At 35.3% G+C, this 19,735-nt stretch overlaps 1 protein-coding gene across 1 annotated transcript in view; it reads right to left on the reverse strand.

Moving 5' to 3' along the window:
• The window catches only part of LOC110462587 (receptor-type tyrosine-protein phosphatase eta-like), an 80,291-nt gene that overhangs the window by 5,476 nt on the left and 55,080 nt on the right, over nucleotides 1-19,735 (reverse strand). Inside the window, exons 9-19 of the mRNA XM_021516597.1 lie at nucleotides 18,939-19,107; nucleotides 13,629-13,907; nucleotides 11,087-11,271; nucleotides 10,713-10,887; nucleotides 8,680-9,003; nucleotides 7,507-7,785; nucleotides 5,680-5,838; nucleotides 5,030-5,158; nucleotides 4,085-4,236; nucleotides 2,717-2,785; nucleotides 2,110-2,176 (exon numbers count right to left, since the gene is read on the reverse strand). Coding sequence (XP_021372272.1) covers nucleotides 2,110-2,176; nucleotides 2,717-2,785; nucleotides 4,085-4,236; nucleotides 5,030-5,158; nucleotides 5,680-5,838; nucleotides 7,507-7,785; nucleotides 8,680-9,003; nucleotides 10,713-10,887; nucleotides 11,087-11,271; nucleotides 13,629-13,907; nucleotides 18,939-19,107 — 1,987 coding nt within the window. The remainder of the gene's footprint in view (nucleotides 1-2,109; nucleotides 2,177-2,716; nucleotides 2,786-4,084; nucleotides 4,237-5,029; nucleotides 5,159-5,679; nucleotides 5,839-7,506; nucleotides 7,786-8,679; nucleotides 9,004-10,712; nucleotides 10,888-11,086; nucleotides 11,272-13,628; nucleotides 13,908-18,938; nucleotides 19,108-19,735) is intronic.

Below are 19,735 nucleotides of genomic sequence, written 5' to 3' on the forward strand. Positions count from 1 at the left end.
ACAGGACCTAGATCAACCACAATACAATGTCAATGAGGCGTAACAGGACCTAGATCAACCACAATACAATGTCAATGAGGCGTTACATGACCTAGATCAACAACAATACAATGTCAATGAGGCGTTACAGGACCTAGAACAACGACAATACAATGTCAATGAGTCAATACAGGACCTAGATCAACCACAATACAATGTCAATGAGGCGTAACAGGACCTATATCAACCACAATACAATGTACATGAGTCATTACAGGACCTAGATCAACCACAATACAATGTCAATGAGGCGTTACATGACCTAGATCAACAACAATACAATGTTAATGAGTTGTTACAGGACCTAGAACAACAACAATACAATGTCAATGAAGCGTAACAGGCCCTAGATCAACCACAATACAATGCCAATGAGGCGTAACAGGACCTAGATCAACCACAATACAATGTCAATGAGTCGTTACATGACCTAGATCAACAACAATACAATGTCAATGAGTCGTTACAGGACCTAGAACAACCACAATACAATGTCAATGAGTCGTTAGAGGACCTAGATCAACAACAATACAATGTCAATGAATCGTTAAAGGACCTAGACCAACCACAAAACAATGTCAATGAGGCGTAACAGGAACTAGAACAACCACAATACAATGTCAATGAGGCGTAACAGGACCTAGATCAACCACAGTACAATGTCAATGAGGCGTAACAGGACCTAGATCAACCACAAGACAATGGCAATGAGGCGTAACAGGACCTAGATCAACCACAATACAATGTCAATGAGGCGTAACAGGACCTAGATCAACCCCAGTACAATGTCAATGAGGCGTAACAGGACCTATATCAACCACAATACAATGTACATGAGTCATTACAGGGCCTAGATCAACCACAATACAATGTCAATGAGGCGTAACAGGACCTAGAACAACCACATTACAATGTCAATAAAGCATTTTCTCTCCTCTCTAGAATTTCTAATGCGCTAGGTACAGTGAATATATTAGCAAATATTGACCGATAACAGTATTTCGCACGGTTAACCTAGCTCACAGGTCATGTAAAGGGATTATATATGTTGATTATATATAAGCATACACACGAGACGCAAAATAATAAATATGTAAGATCTACCGCTAGGTCATTCTGCCTTCTAGAGCTTCTTCAGGCGGACTGGTGTGTATTGGTCACCGTTGGTTACATAACGCCATGCATCAATATTTGCAAGATAAACAATACTAGTGACGTCATCAATAAACAATCATAGTGACGCCACAAACACTGCCAGTGCATAGAAAACATCAACATACAATTCATTGTGCATTCAAGCTGGGTTGAGGGCTTTTATAAATATTTTTTTCTTTAAATTATCTTTCTAACTTTATCATCGGTATTCAGTCTTTAAATAGGTAGCACATAAAAATCAGCTTGAGAACATTGATGCATATGTTTGCTAACGTTTAAAGATGTTAGTTTATTGTCATTTATTTGTTGTCTATGTACATTCCTACGTAGTCTCAACTCACATCCGGGTTATTCTATATAAAATTTACCACATCATTAAATATTAAAGAGTAAATAACATTCTGTGCTTCCAGTTAATGTCCGATCTAATTTCCATTTCGGAACCATTGGCAAAATCGCAGTCTTTACATTCAATGCCTTGGTTTCATACATTTTTTACACGAGTGACAACATTTGTGGTATTCCTCATGTTCTCACTATTTTTCATAAAATGCACAAAATATTTAACGACAGGAAACATGTCACAATTATTTGGATTGAACGTAGTAACAAATGAAATGATCATCTTTGGTGTGGTAGCTCTTTCTGAATAAACACTGACATGGCCTTTTTCTTTAGATCTTTGTATAGCGTTTTGTACCACTTCAGCAGGCTAATGTTTGCGTCCAATCTGTTTTCTAATAAAAAAAAATCGCTAACTACCATGACTAGTTTCGATGCTTAACCATTTGGAATGTTAAGCTTGGGTATTTAGCATGATTAGAATAGAAATCCAAATAATTGTGGGGATCTGTAGGCTAACAATATATATCAAAAGCATATAAAAATCTGTTATTAGAAAATAAAATACAGTACCTCCGGCTGGAATTTCCCGTTTGTATTGTAATGATGAACCTTTCCCGACACTCGTTGATGCGGAGACCTGCCAAATATTGTAACAGCTTGATGACTATTAATTGTTTTAAGGGACGACTTTTTAATAAAATTAGAAGCGTGTTTAAACATATAAGTAACATCTACATTGAAAAGATAAATATCATCACATCCAGAAAACATGTGACTGTATATGTTTTTATTCCTTATTTGACAAACTGTCTGGTAAAATACGGTTGTTAGATTATAACACCACTTGGTCAGGTAATTCTCAAAACGAATCGAAATGAGGATAGTGAAAAGATAAATAAAGCATGACGTCTCTATAAGAATGTTAATATAACCAATACGAGTCCGTTTCGACGCATTGTTATTGCTGATAAACAAACAGTAAGTATTATCAGGCTTTAATAAGTTTGTCAGATACGTTTTTGCAATTTTATCAAGTAATAATTCTTCTGTTACGTAAGTAATAGGACGGCTTTAAGACAACTAATGTTACCACACGTCGTCTTTCCATTATGCGATACATGCATGTTCCATGTTTTACCTGCGTTTAGCGGTACACATTTACTTTTAAGATACTTACATTAAAGGTGTAGTTCTTTTGCGGCTTCACAGAAACATCCCAGGAACAATGTTTGCTTGTGTTGCGGTTCTTAAACATGGAATTGAGACAATGAGGAAGGCAACAATTCAGTATAATATTGTATTTTACTAAAACAGTCGTTTTCTACGTGATTAGCTGACAACGGGTTTATTCTATTACACCGTCACACAAGTGTGAACTTTAATTTGAATAATAAAATAATACAAAAATAAACAAATACATGAATTAAAGTGATAATGTAGCCTAATTTGAAACCACAATATATGTAACAAAACATTCTTTGTCATTTGGAAATGCTGCTTTTTCAAAACATAATCCGAATTGAATCGATGTCTGTTTGAAAATTGATCAAGAGCAGAGGGGAAATCATATCTTAAACAGTACATTAAAAGCCGCAAGAAAGAATCGGAGGCGACACCTTACACACTGAGTAGCATTGCGTTATTATTTACATAGAGCTAGGGAATTGACAGTAGTAATGTATTTATTCAGTCAGGGAATATACGACTGAAGTAGCATGTCTTGCATACACATTGAAGTAATGTGTAGATATGAAAATAAAGTAGCTAAATTTACGGCCGATTGGTAGTATTTTGTTTGATATACACACATATAGCTTGGCAACTAACGACCCCGTTATATCTTCTTTGAGGAAATCAATATTTTAATCCTCTCGTTTAAAAATAATAGTTGTAGAAATGATATCGAATTTTGTTACGTCAGTTGTATCTTGGGCAGCAGATCCCGATACAACCCAGGATGACATATCCCAGGGTAATGATATAAGACTCTTTCATGCACAGGAGTGTAGGATAGGGACATCCACCCGAGGGTGGAATTTCCCTAACCTACACCCTTGGGCATGAGCGTATTTCTTAGTGTCTGAGCTTATTCTGGTGGTTGGAATGAGGGATGTATATACACCTGAAATGTCATATTTTGTTAATCCGGACTATTTCATTTATGAATGTTCTATCCAAAATGAAGATTCCGATAAAATATCATGTATTGTACAGATGTGTACAGACAACTAAGATCAAATAACTTGACTCGGGGTTAATGTATAAATATACATAATCGTTTCAGGATTAATGCATACACATTGTAGATATATAATAGTTAATGTATGAATATAAATGATAATATCAGGATAAATGTACAGATATATCAGGTTTAATGTATAAATATAAAACCCTATCAGGATCAATATTAAAATAAAAATCATCATATCAGAGGAAAGGTATACATATAAACTACCTATCAGGATGAATGCTAAGATAAATAATCATGATTGCTGGCTTTTCCGTTTCATTTGACTCGTTCATGAAAAAGGTTAATTTGATTTACCCGAGTCGAAGAATATCCCCATTCCAATGTGTAATTGGTAATGACACCGTTTAGGTCCCTCTCTTTAGGTAGGCCACATGTAATTGTTACTGTTCGGGCCTTGGTGACGTCGGCCTGAACTGTCACCTTGACATCTGTCACTGGTCCAGGAGCTGTGGGTATAGACGATAACTTATCCTACGTAGTCTACCACACAGGTGTTGATTTAATTTATCTAGCTTGTCTTTTTATTGATTTAAATACAATAATTGATGTAAGATCAATACCATACGTTGACAGAGGCATTCTTTACGAATCTTTGTTTCCTATTGTCTTAATAATAATAATAATAATAATAATACTGGACGCAGGCAATATGCCTATATATCCAGATCTGGAATATCGTCAGACACTATGATGACGTCCCGGCAATGAATAAGTTCATTATTGTCTATCTCATGGTTATAGAAACAATCAGGTTGTCCCCAATACTTATCCAGACGGGATTCAAATGTTTTGATTGTTGGTCAGGTGACGACGGTATCGGGTAGGGAGTTCCAGTGGTTTACAATACGTTCTTTAAAAACATAAAAAAAATATGGAACGCTTCACGAATTTGCGTGTCATCCTTGCGCAGGGGCCATGCTAATCTTCTCTGTATCGTTCCAATTTTAATATATGTACTGCCGAAGCAAGTACGACCCGGGTGGAGTGCTTAACACATACATAACTTATACTACAGAAACCTTCTACACTATTTGGTAGTACAATCTATTAGAAACCACGTTAGCTCAGACAACAATCAGTAAACCATCTCATTAGTTGCTCGATAAACAGTAAGTATAAGTATATGAGTAACATATATATAATCTGTAAGTTCTTTACAGTATTAATATTTACATAATGTAAACATACCAAGATACACCTTTAATAGGATTTTCAGCCTGTTAATTATCTATAACATACCTGCCTCTGCAGTTCTGATGACCGTTGTGCTGGAGTTGATTGATCCGTTCACTGTTGTCGCCGTGACGACAATGGTGTAATTCCAGTACTCATCAACGTTTTGTATCATACATGTGGTTTCGTCAAAACCTATAAAATATAAGTGTAACGAATAACCAGGATACATTCAAATATCAAAGTTTTACTTTTATACACAAACAAAAACGTATTAAAGGTGTCGCAACGTTTCAAAACTGTCCCTTTTTATTAAATTTCAAATTTGTTATGTCACTCCACCCGGGTCGTTTTGCCTCTAGATAGGAAGCGTATACACCTTGTATCAAATAGGACACATGAAGTAAAGCAAGTATTCCAACCATAACTTTGTTAATTGCTTAACTGTCACACCTGGTTTAGCAACAAAAGTCTTTCTGCATAGCATATTAAGTTTTATGATATGAAAATTAAAAGATTGCTATGTCAAAAACAAATCATCAATTGTGTTACAGGATGACGCTTTTAAAAGTTGCCATTTGTACTACAAAATGACATTAAGGAGTGATCATTTGTACTACAGAAAAACAAATTACAGAAATTACCATATTTATTACAGAAAAATATATTCAAAAAACATTACTTTTACTCAAGGATGACGTATTTTAAGAAATTACTATTTGTATAACAGGATGACGTATTTGCCTGCCTGCAGTTATCTAGAGCAGTAGCGACGTAGTAGGTTGGGCCTGTTTTCAAATCCGGTTCTCCCCATGTCACAGAAATACTGGTAGCTTTCTTTTCATTTACCGTAACTTCACCTGGTTGATGCGGCACTTTAAAGAAATGGTACATAATTGACGGTCTGCATATCATAATACACTTAATATGGATAGCTGTATGACAAACGACATAAAATATGATAACATTTGCTTATGTTAATCATATGTTGAAATAATGTTCCCTATCTGTTTTCAAATTTAGTTTCTTTCATGATTTACAAGCTGTTCAGTGAGTCTCCAAACATTTACTGGATTTGACGAAAGACATTATAAAGGTTGCAGCATGTTATACATGAAATGTTCACACTTCTGGGTTTGTTTGGTGTCTCTCTGGTTTATGGTCTTGTCTTTTCCGTATTGACTCTGATTTAGGACTTCATTTATGAACTCTAGCCCAATATTTTGTTTTTATTTACGTTAAAAGAGAGATATTTCGTTGAGTTAGTTTAACTCACAGTTGAAATATATACATAATAAAACAAACATATCAAACAAATTAAATGCTTTCTTTCTGCCAGTCATGATGGTTTTCATTTAGTCCGCTTCTAGCATTCAGAAATTATGTTTAACGAGAAGATAATTTAGCTTGTATCGCACTGGATATGTAACTATAGGGTAGGGGTTTTAACATGTTAAGTACATTTTAACCTTTATTACACCAATTCATAGCATTCGCCAAGATGTCCTGGGAAAACAGGAATAAATGTAATAAAAAACACATGAACAAATGTTCCATATATGACTAATGTAAATAATCGGACGGCGTCAACAATGATACAGTATATATTTGGACTATAGTGTAAACAGTCGTAAAGATAAACGTGTTTTACATGTATTTGTTCTATTTATAATATTATTATAACAATTTGTTAATAACGTAAATTTGTAATGTGGATGTTATATTAGTAATTTAAAACTTCATTATATTGTAGGTGTATAATGGTGTTTAATAATGTAAATACACAATGTACGTTTATACGATTTCATGTAGATATGATTAATTTGATAAAATGTAAATATCGTGTATGCGTATATTGTTAAAGCAATAACTTTTGTGTGACTTTATAATTTAATTATGATTTATGTTAATAATGTAATATATGATTTAATTGTATAATTCAATTGTAAGGTAAGTTTATAATGTAATATATGATTTAATTGTATAATTCAATTGTAAGGTAGGTTTATAACGTAATTACAATGTAAGTTTATAAGGCAGGTATAATGTAAGTGTTTTCAGGTTAGAATAGTGAAATCAGTTGAAAGTTTCGTCTTTGATCCCAAAACCAAGAACTCGAACCAAGATATATTTCAGATGGTGATGCGTGGTTATATTTTAGTGTATATTGTGCTAGATAAAATCAATTACGTGGTAAATTGTAAAAAAAGGAAATCAGTTTGCCCGTAACATCCCCGTATCATACACTCACTATTGCGTAAACTAATGGAAAATAATAAATGTATATAGACATAACTGTTCAACTATTTTAGTTCTATGATATTTTATGGAATGATGTTCACCAGTTTAGAATAGAGACGAATCATTTTGTTTAGATCAAACAATAATACTATTCCACTCAATATGGAACCATTATTACATAATTAAACAATCTTTTCGATGCTTTCATTACAGCGGTTTCACGCTATTAAACTATTTCTTTAACAAGCTGTATCAAAGTTTTAAATGATCACATTATGGTTTGAATTTTAATTTATATTTACCATCCGTTAATGTCGTGAAGCTCTGTCCGGTGGAGTAATTTCCTATACCCGCCCCAGTCTCAGCAGCAATCTGGTATGTATAAGTCCTGTATGGCAGTAGACCAGACACTAAGTATGACGAGGAATTATCAGTGGTGTTGATATGTGAGGACATGTTCCATAGTATCACGTAGTTACTGATGACGCCGTTGGGGGGACAAGGGGCAGACCACTCCAAAGTTGCACTGTAAGCTGTGATCACTGTAGGCTTGATACTGTTCGGATCAATAGAACTCGGCTCTATAATGAAATATAATACAGTTATCGTAGTGTTGTTATAAATGTTTATGTTTCGTAAAATGTGGCATATAAAAGTGTAGTTCATAGGAAATTTATAAAGTGATGAAATATGAATAGACCAGAAATAATAAAACAACCGTATAGAGTTCAAAATCAATATCACACAAAGACATCATAATAGAGTGATAGTGTTAAGTTACATATCAAAATCATTCGTAGTTCTACAACGCTAGCAATAAATAGGATGTAAAACCATTCGTAGTTCTACAACGCTAGCAATAAATAGGTTGTAAAACCATTCGTAGTTCTACAAAGCTAGCAATAAATAGGATGTAAAACCATTCGTAGTTATACAACGCTAGCAATAAATAGGATGTAAAACCTTTGGTAGGCTACAAATAAAGTCATGACTATATGGTAAATTAAGATAAAATTATATCAACATTGCTAGTTATCACTAAATGGTACATTCACAATAAGTTATTCATTCACAGTAAGTTATATATAACTAGTCACGAGATGGTACATTGACAGCAGTAACATTTACAGAAAGTAGCATCCGAAGTCCGTGCCACATGGTTAATATCACTTTATGGTACATTCACAATTACAATATTTCTAAGTATCACTATAAGTATTCTGTTGTAATGATACCGAAACAATACTCAGAATTTTTCAAATGCTAATTAACTCTTCACAATTTACATGTATAGGCACTTTTACAATAGATCATATAATATAACACGATTATTTAGATGAAAATTATGATTTTTAAAAGGAACAGACCATAATTCACTTAACAGTTAGTACTGAGTTGATTAGTAATAAGACAAACAAACACTTTAATTATTGAAATGGTGACACATTTCACAACATCAACTTCATCCTACTTACTGTCCTGTTCTGTTCTTTGTGGTAAGGGATCACTCCAGTTACCGGATCCTTTACTAGTGTATGCCCTTACACGTATGCTGTAGTCCCAGTAGGGGTAGAGATTCTCTATAGAGCAGACAGTCCGGCCACTTGAGGGGGTACAGGTGGTGTTGTGTGTTAAGTTTACATCTGTACTCAACCATTTGTTACACACACGTTCCGTGTAAACATACTGTACTTCATACGTCGTTATTGGGCCAGTACTTGGTTCCTGTTCCTTGAAGGATATTGTAACTGTTGACGAGGTAATCCTGTGTTTTTTTAAGTCAGTAATTTTGTGAGGTTCTGAAAATAGAAAAATAAAAAAATGAATTATATTACAAATTCACTAACAACAAATGCTTACAAAATACCACAAATGTGTGCATTAAATTTTATTTGAATAACAATAATAAAGTTTCGCTGGAGAAAAACATAATACTTTCAGCTATCAAAAAAATAGAATCGAAACTAATGCAATTAAAGTGTATGGAAAACTATAGCAGGTGAGTTGTCAAAGGTAAGTTGGTTATGGATTTGTATGTATTAATATTTTATCAGAATTAATGTGATATCTATTTCAGAAAACAATATACGTTTATTGAACTTAGTTTTTCACTTTTTGAGATATTCAGCTTCATGTTCTTCTAAAAAGTATTTATACTAAAATAGAATTCAAAATGCAAATGGTTTTAAACATCTGCATTAAATGGTTAGATCTTACCGTTGAAGAGGAATTTGTGAACAGAACAGAACAGATTTAATATTAGTTGTAACCCAGCATTAGTTCCGGATGATGAATGTTGCTTCTGTATTCATTTCAACAGATTTTATGGACATGGTGTTATGGTCAAATGGATCGAATAACAGGCAAGCCTATATAAATTCTTTCCATAGGTGGCTAGAGTATTACAATAATATTATAGAACTATAGCTAAATATATTTTATAGATATTTTGAAATGCAAATACATAAATGTAAACGATAAAGTAAAAAGTAATTAAAGGGAGGTAACTATAGTCAACTGTTTTCATAGAAAATTACAGTTTTTGTCAATATAATGGCTTTCTAGATATTGTAAAAGTTAAAACGTTTAGATTTCCCTATAAAGTAATGTATATCACGAAGCATTAGTCTGCGTGTATTACCTTCATAATTAGGACAGCCATGTAAAATAATTTCAATACCGATATGGTTATGGTCAAAGGCATAATTACTGAGCGAGTTGAACAAATTAAACCGCAAATCTTAGTAAATGGGACTTTCAAAAACAATGAGAGACTGTTTCCAATTCATCTGAACAAGTACATACTGGACAATCAGTTAGGTGGTCATGATGCAAATCAAACTTTAAATCACTTCGATAATTTCTAAGTTGGGAAATAATAATGTTTGCCCTTCAGTTTTGAAAAGTTTAACAGATTAACTAGCAGTTATATTTTTTTTTATCTAACAGCCATTTAAAACATGCAAGTGTAGGAGAGTTAAAAAGTTTAGTATCATTGGTGTTAGCTGTGCGACACATGAAAGGAAAGAAGCCGCCAAAGTAGTTATTAGATCTGCATATTGGTGGGTTAGAAAGTCTAGTTTGTCGTAGAGAATAATGATTTTCATAAGGATTGATTGTAAAGGGCTTCTGTATTAAAGGCATTTCCAGATAAACATGAATTATGTAATGTTTAATAACGCAGAGGTCTTTCGTAATGACTGACAGATACGACCATATAACCACCTGGACACCATCAAGATGGGAGGGTGGTTCTTAGCTTATCATCCATATATATCGTATAGTTAAAGCTTTAGATACACTTCCTATATATAGGTATAGGACATGCGTGCACTGATTTATGATGCGAGATATTTCTGATGGTAGATGTGTCAGATCCTTAATTACCAAAATAAAGATGCAGAAATTGTAGAACTTTTGGCCTACGTGGCGTTTTATCATGTTCTATATCACCTGGTATTACGTCATGGGGAAGTACTGTTTCTCTCAGTACTTTTACTGTACGTACTTGATTCATTGGTGGTGGCTGTCTGGGACGATTCAAACCCGCTACCGGTGACTGTGTAGGCGTACACTCTGAACGTGTAGCGTGTATAGGCCAGCAGGTCGTTGATAGTCTCATTGAAATCCGACTGATCTCTGATGAAAGTGCCTTTCCTGGTTGCATTACACGTTTCATTGTCCTTTAAGTAAGCAGAAGACACTTGATATAGATTTCAAAGTTCACCAATCATACGTGTTTAACTTTGTTAACAGTAGATAGGTACTTTTAAACATCAACACCAATAATCTCACAACAGAATATAAGTTTTTAATCGTGGCATTGACAATAAACTGATATCACACAGAGTCACGGATAATCAACAGTCATATATTGTATACCTTTGAAGCTGTACTGTCCACCGTCAACAGAAGTTGTACATGTTGTACACAAGTTCCCGCGGGATCTGTGACGTATACACTGTATTGTATGATGTCACCATTTGACTCTGTAGGTTCTTTCCACGTCAAACTAATAGCTGTGGCGGACAATGTTTGGGCGGCTAGATCTCCGACCCGACCGGGAGCTATAAACAAGGAATATCAGAGGTAAAGACGACAGTATCAGAACGGAAATAATTGAAAAACCGACATTATCACACAATCCTTAATATAAATCGAACATTGTTATTTTTAACTATCCCAGGCACAGCTCATTTTCGGGAAGAAAACGAGAAAATTGTTAGAAAGTGACATGTTTTATGAAATATATGGATACACATAAACAGTTAATGACGCTAACGTTCAGAAAGAGTCGGATAGTAGGATATTCTAAAGAAAAAGCGATTCTTTTAGTTTAGGTTTTGCACAGCCAGCACCACAGAAGGTATTTGATGGATGTCAATATCACATTACAAATGCACATGTGAGGAGAGGATGGATGTGGACGATTTAGAGGTAAGGGTCACGCCGTAATATCAGCTGTGCTAACCGTCTAGTTTGATAAAGTTCAATTCAATTCAAGTTATTTGGTAAAAGGGTACATCAACCTAACAATGTCATACAGTACCCAATACATGTTTTGGCACTAATAATTTATATGGCTCATTACATTATAAAACATATTGATGTAAAATTATACTAAGTCTCTAAAATAAAGTTATCACTTTTATAAATTACAAGATAGGTATACGTAATGGCTATTCCTACGAAAAATAAAATAACTAAAATATATGTTGCCCTTGAAACTAGGATTACCCAGAAAGCCCTGAAGCATATTTCAACTGGGGTCCATTAAAAGACACATAAACACCACTTAAGTAAAAATCATTTTTTAGTTTTACATTTGTTTTTTATGTACATTCTTACAATGTATATACCGACAGCATCCGTCAAAATATATAAACCACGCCCAGTATAGTATATAACAACCTATAAGTATAAATAAAGTCTGGTTACAGTCCTGGGGGTTCACAGAAGAAATATAGTCCAGTTATGCTCCTTTAATAACAAACAAGGCGTATGGTTAGCCCTTAACGGAATGTAATAGGCGAGCGTAATGTATGACGCCCTATTTTCTAAGGACTTCGTGCTACAAAACAAAGATATGCGCCATTCTGAATTGACAATTCGGCGTGATTCTGTCGTTTTCTGCCATTGTCTGGTAATAACACCAATCCTCTAGGGTGCACCCACTCAAAAAGATAGAAGATACATGATCAGTAAAATTAATGCAACAAGGGGAGACTCATACTCTAGAGAAGCAGTTTTTAAAGCATAATCCCTCTGTAGAACCAGGAACATAGAAGATATATGCAGGGTGCTTGAACAATGTACAGCTCACGTAGTATTGACCCTGTCTATCTGTATCACTCCCATCTATATATAGACATACAGTCAAGAAACGTACACGATGAAAATATATCTTCAAAACGGGGACTAACATATTCTGAATTGTACTGGCACGTTTGATTATTTCTAACTATTGCAAACTGCTGTTTTAGTCTGGAGAATATAATCATTTGAAACAATCTCAAATTTATTTGAAAGGCAATTCACCATCAACATAAAGTGCTCTCATTCAACTTGTTGCGGAAGGAAGTGGACATAACGAAAACATGGTTCTGGTAAGTAAATCATTACAAACTCCACAATCGGGTATAATAATTGAAGAACATGTGTAACAGTGAAGTGATACTCTCAGTCGACACATCAGTACCGGATATCACAAGGCCAACGACCAATACCAATGTCTGAAGTTCTTCCTTTTCCTCAATGAAACTAGCGAAAAACAGCTTTAGACAATATGTCTAAGGCGACATATGAACATTATACATATAATGGATAATGGAAATTTTATATATATTGTGAGATCACCAAAAACGTTGAAACACAACTAAACAAGACGTACAAGAGTCATCGAATATCAAGAGATTATTGTGAGTATGAATGAGAAACTGGTCTTACTGAACAGGTAACACAAACTCCTAATCTGCTTATGAGATGTTTTGAAAAAAAATACCAGCTTCATTCTTGATAATTGTATTTAATTCAAACCATGAAGTCCATAATAAGTTGTTTTAAAGTGTTACAGTTAAAATAAAAATAAACAATATACTATAGCTTGCAAACAAAAGGACAAAACTGAAACTACGGAAACATGAAACATACTATATCTATTATGTAAACGATGGCTGTAGTGACAGTAGAGCTATAACAGTGACAATAAAGTTACTCATGACATCACTTAAATGTTTCCATAATAAACCAACAACCGACTGAAACCAACAGTTTAACGACATGTAACAAAACAGTATGACTTTAATTTCGATACATTAAAAAATAAGCTCCAAACATAGAAGCCCGCATCAATACATGTAGCTGTAACATGGAATATGATTTACTTCCGCTAATATAAGTATATTACATCATTAATCCCACTTACGTGAATCAACAATGCTGAGTCCTGAGAATACGGCGGCAGAACTGTTGTGTCCATCAAAGACAGCGATTACTTTGAGATTACAGGTGGTACCGGGACTGAGACCGACTATCGTCACGGTTTGTCCGCTTACTGTGACAGCGGGACTGATGCTGTTCCCGCTACTGACGCAGTCCTCGCTGGCGGTGTAGTTATCAACTTTACCGGGAGAAGAGGAGTTAAGTGTGACTATTATCGAGTCGTTTGTGGTAGAGTACCTGGCTATTTTTGGGACATCAGGCACTGTGATACAAATAAAAAATATCAGTGACGTCATACAAATCCTTAAACAAGTACCGCTGGTTATCAAACTAAAGGATATTTGTTTGGAACATTTCGGGAATTTATAATAAAATCTTTAATATTGATGAATAAAATGTTTCGACAATATAAAAAGGTGTTTTGGAATTTTCCTTTTGAAAACAAGAGGCCCAGAGGGCCTGTATCGCTCACCTGAATATAATTAAAGTAATTGGTATGAAGTAAAGATATAGCACTCCATGGTAGGTGCTGTTAGTACATATGAAATTTCAGAAAGATCCATCCAGTACTTGAGATATAGGGAACAAACTTCAAACAGAGCCCCACCCCTCTGCCCCTACGGGGGTCATACCAACCAATTATACAAAATTGAGTCACCGTCACCCAAGGATGCTCCACACTAAATAAGGATAAAATCACTTAATCCCGATGGTCGGAGAAGGATTTTAAAGGGTTTACCTCTATTTTTCCTATAGGGCCCCGCCCTTCTGACCTCAGGGGGGCCAGACCCACCATTTATACAAACTTTGTTCCCCTTCGACCAAGGATGCCTCTGACCAAATATGGACCAAATCCTTTCATTCCTACAGAGGAAGAAGGATTTTAAAGAATAATTTGCTATATTTCCCCTATTTGGCCCCGCCCCTCAGGCCCCTGGGGGGCCAGACCCATTATTTATACAAAAGCGGTTCTTCTTCACCCAAGGATGCTCCACACCAAATTTTGTTAAAATCCGCTCAGTGGTTATGACTAGTAGTGTAAAGTTGACGGACGACGGACGACGGACGCTGCGGTATGGCATAAGCTTACCTTGGTCCTTTTGACCAGGTGAGCTAAAAACCCGTTCTAATATTAGTCTGAAATAAACGCTTGGACGAATAGATTCGTTCAAACACTATACAAACATCAATTAAATCCACGGTCATCAGTATCTTCCATAAATACTTTGTAATCAATGGTCGCCAGCGTCTCATATAGAAGTTTTCAATTATTGTTTCATACTAAATCAACCTGACGAATATGACATACATGCTTACAAGTTAACTGTCACAAGTATCTGATCAACCTTATCACTTATCCATTGTAACCGGTTTCTGATTTATCGATACATATTCATGTGTGATCGGATATACATATTTATAACAAAATAAAACATATCAGTCTTTTTATATTAATATCTGCCAAAACAACTGTATTGTATAAAGCTGTTGAAGACTATAGTATAGTTACACATGTTAACATATTTAAATGTTTCGAATCTTAATAACGAACTTTTTTCCATTTTTCCTTGATCATATGTCGATAAGTACAGCGAAACTTTTCCGTTTCATGGACATAAGAAACTCTTTAGAGTCTAAGGTCAACATGATCCTAACGATTAAATGTGTAAATGAAAAAAGATTAAAAGTTGTGGTATGCGAGAACGGTTGTGTCGCTCAACAGGCAAGACATGTACATTGGTAACGGTTCAACCTGTACGAGTAGCGGGGCCTTGCCTTTTTACCACTCAAATTGAGAGGCGGTGTAACTAAAAGCTCTGTTAATTTGTAACGACTATCTTAAGTGGTTATGTAGCATACTAAGGTGTAACTGGTACAGTTCGTCTATTACAAATTTTATTTCGTAACTCAGGGCTGTCCTACTCTTTTGACTCCATCTTCAGAATATCTCCAAGACATTGGTGTTTTTTTTTCGGTTTCATTTTCAAAATATTCTTTTTTTCTCCAGCCAATATATATATTCCGTCTTTGCGTATTGCAGAGTTATCTTCTCTTGTGAGCAGGTATTGATTGTTACGTCATTGGTTTGTGAGAGTAACGTCATCAAATTTTGAGAAAACGATGTAATTTTCTCACACAAATTAATGACGTAACAATCAATACCTGCTCACAAGAGAAGATAACTCTGCAATACGCAAAGACGGAATAGAGGATCTGTCAGAAGTTTCCCGTCATATTAGATCCATGGTACAAGTTTTGGGTTTTTCATGCTTGCGAGCCACTGTCTCATATATTTAATGTATAAAACGAGTAATATGAAGGGAAACGAATACAAAGTAAACTGTATCATTGTGATCTGAAACGATTATTTTGCACTTGGCCTCCTCTGAAACGATGAAAATAGCGTCCGCTTCACAATGACGTGACGTTACATTGATTGTTCTTTGCGATTGTGACTTTATTTCCGGAGTGATATTATTTAAACAATAACTGGTTGTCTGGATGTAATTATTGTTGATATATAGTGGCCTCTGGCAAATCCCATAAAACCCGCTTGTAATTATAGCCTATATAATTACATTTGTCCTCTAACACTGTTGTAATGGGACGGCATGGGGGCAAATGTAAATATATTATAATATACGTTACAAAAACGTAATTTATAAGATTGCTTTATGACACTGTATAACACGGTATTCATATGATATATATATATACACAATATCCTGATACGTATATACATTAATATATATTTAAGTTGATAGGAACTGCCAGGGATGGGGAGCCCTGGAGTCAGTCCTCTGAACAATATGGTGTCCTCATAATGCAGGGCTCTTATTCATTTTCTCTCGTCAGTAACTGATACATATCTAAATTCAAATATTTCAATTTGATGATACACTGTAACCTGTTTTATAATATAACATTTAGAAATTTGATGGGAAATAAACTATTTGTAAATAGAGTATTGGACATCTACAGAACAAAATCATACTACAATAAGAGCCATACTAACAGATTCCAGGCACACACTTCCAGCATTCGTTTATGATCTTTATGCCCCAAATCATATTACACATATAATTTCCCTATAAAGGTTGTTAAAACTTCATATAAACTAATTAGTCTTGTACACGTGTATCTTACATGTTGAGATTGGTAGATAGATAGATTTTTTTCTCGTTAAAGAGATAACAAATATTGCATTGATTAATACACAATTTTAGAACATATTTACATGTAGATATTCAAAGACAAAACAGCACAGTTCATTTGCTACAACACTGCAAGTTTCACATTTAGTTAAATTGTTAGCAACTATGAGTATTTGCCCCTTATATAAACACTAAGAAGCACTCTCACATGGATAAATAGAAACACTAGATTTTGATATTTCATTTACATAAGATATTAATACGCTAATTTTATATAAATGTACTATATTTATCCAGTCTTCAATAATGTCAAGAGTAGAACACCAGTACACGTACGTGTATATTTAACACCTAATAGAGACTAATCCTGTATTTTTAGTTCCATATCAACCATCATTTGTTTTAGATCAGGAAGTATGCCGATCATAAAATGCCCCCAGTGATCATCATTCAGCCCTAGTAAGTTTCTACTACCTAATTTAACACAGAAATGTTGATCGGCCTCCATATACGAGAACCGAACGTTTTTCATCATCACAAAAACCAAAGCAGGATTTTATGTACGCTGTTAAACAATGTATATGTCTTATTATCTCTTATTGAATCTAAACAATATTTCTTAATATTTTCTTACCATTAATAAATATATATTTCATGTATATTTAATTTTTAATATGTTAAGTCATTCGTTATTTCAGAAACTTTACTTATACTTTGTTTTTACTTTTAAAATAGATTTCAATGTTATGTTTGATTTTTTTAATGTATAAACCTTGACATCACGTTAATATTCATTCATTACTGTTTATATGTCTGTTCTAGTTCACTGATCACAATTCAGGTCAAAGTATTGTAGAATTGTAGCAAACCGGATCATATATTTTACACAATTAGACAAAGACCAATAACTTATATAATAATGTACTTTGTTTCTGGTATTCTGCGCTGGTTCTGTGATGAATCATATTTCTTTTTCCTTCATCATGTGTTTACCTCAGATCCTAATGTAAGAGTATCGTTGAGGAACGGGAATTAGGATATGATTTTAATGAGATTGGCTTGGAACTACTATAGTTTTAATCAGCTACATTGCGGTGACAGAGTTAATAACGAATGAAGGAAGACCAATACCAATGAGCGAATTTATGTAACATGTAGCGTAGTTGCACAGACAGTCCAGTTCAAAGTGTAACGTACAAGTAGAGACAAGTACACGTTTGTACGCTCGCCAGGTCCTGATACACGTGTCAATGTACTTACATGTGGAGTCTTGTACACCTTTGGTTCGGTATATTGGCCAGAACTCAATATACGTGTAACTTACCTGTAGAGGCTGGAACACCTTGGCACGGTATACTGGTCAGGTCCTGATAAACGTGTAACTTACCTGTTGAAGCTGGAACACCTCTACGATATACTGGTCAGGTCCTGATGAACGTGTAACTTACCTTTAGAGGCAGGAACACCTTGGTAATGTATACTGGTCAGGTCCTGATACACGTGTAACTTACCTGTAGCGCGGGTACACCTTTGTACGATATACTGGTAAGATCCTGATACACGTGTAACTAACCTGTAAAGGCTGAAACAACTTGGTACGGTATAAAGCTCAGATCCTGATACACGTGTAACTTACTTGTAGAGGCTGGTTCACCACGGTACGGGATACTGGTCAGATCCTGATACACGTGTAACTACCCTGGATAGGCAGGAACACCTTGGTACGGTATACTAGTCAGATCCTGATACACGTGTAACATACCTGTTGAAGCTGGAACACCTCTACGGTATACTGGTCAGGTCCTGATAAACGTGTAACTTACCTTTAGAGGCAGTAACACCTTGGTAAGGTATACTGGTCAGGTCCTGATACACGTGTAACTTACCTGTAGCGGCGGGTACACCTTTGTACGATATACTGGTAAGATCCTGATACACGTGTAACTAGCCTGTGAAGGCTGGAACAACTTGGTACGGTATAAAGCTCAGATCCTGATACACGTGTAACTTACTTGTAGAGGCTGGTTCACCACGGTACGGTATACTGGTCAGATCCTGATACACGTGTAACTAACCTGGAGAGGCAGGAACACCTTGGTACGGTATACTAGTCAGATCCTGATACACGTGTAACTTACCTGTAGAAGCTGGAACACCTTGGTACGGTATACTGGTCAGATCCTGATACACGTGTAACTTACCTGTTGAAGCTGGAACACCTCTGTACGGTATACTGGTAAGATCCTGATACACGTGTAACCAACCTGTAGAGGCTGGAACAACTTGGTAGGGTATACTGGTCAGATCCTGATACACGTGTAACATACCTGTAGAAGCTGGAACACCTCTACGGTATACTGGTCAGATCCTGATACACGTGTAACTTACCTGTTGAAGCTGGAACACCTCTGTATGGTATACTGGTAAGGTCCTGATACACGTGTGATTTACATGAAGAGGCTGGTACACCTTTGTACGGTACACTAGTCAGGTCCTGATACACGTGCAACGTACCTGTAGAGGTTGATACACCTTGGTACGTTATACTGGTCAGGTTCTTATACACGTGTTACTTACCTGTAGAGGCTGATACACATTGGTACGGTTTACTGGTAAGGTCCTGATACACGTTTAACATACCTGTAGAGGCTGGTACACCTTGGTATAGTATACTGGTCAAATCCTGAAACACGTGAAACTTATATATAATTACCTGTAGAGGCTGGTACACCTTGATGAGGTTTACTGGTCAGGCCCTGATACACGGATACCACCTTAAAGATATAACTGTAACCTGGTGTGAGTCCCTCTACTGTATATGATGTGTCGTTGGTTGGTATACTTAGTGTCTTATTATTACTGTCCTTGTCGGTAAACGTGACATTATAGCAATCGACTCCTCCTGTTGAGGGAGACGTGATGTCCAGTGTGACGG

Source organism: Mizuhopecten yessoensis, unplaced genomic scaffold (assembly GCF_002113885.1).
Source record: "Mizuhopecten yessoensis strain PY_sf001 unplaced genomic scaffold, ASM211388v2 scaffold10809, whole genome shotgun sequence".
NCBI classification, from domain to species: domain Eukaryota; kingdom Metazoa; phylum Mollusca; class Bivalvia; order Pectinida; family Pectinidae; genus Mizuhopecten; species Mizuhopecten yessoensis.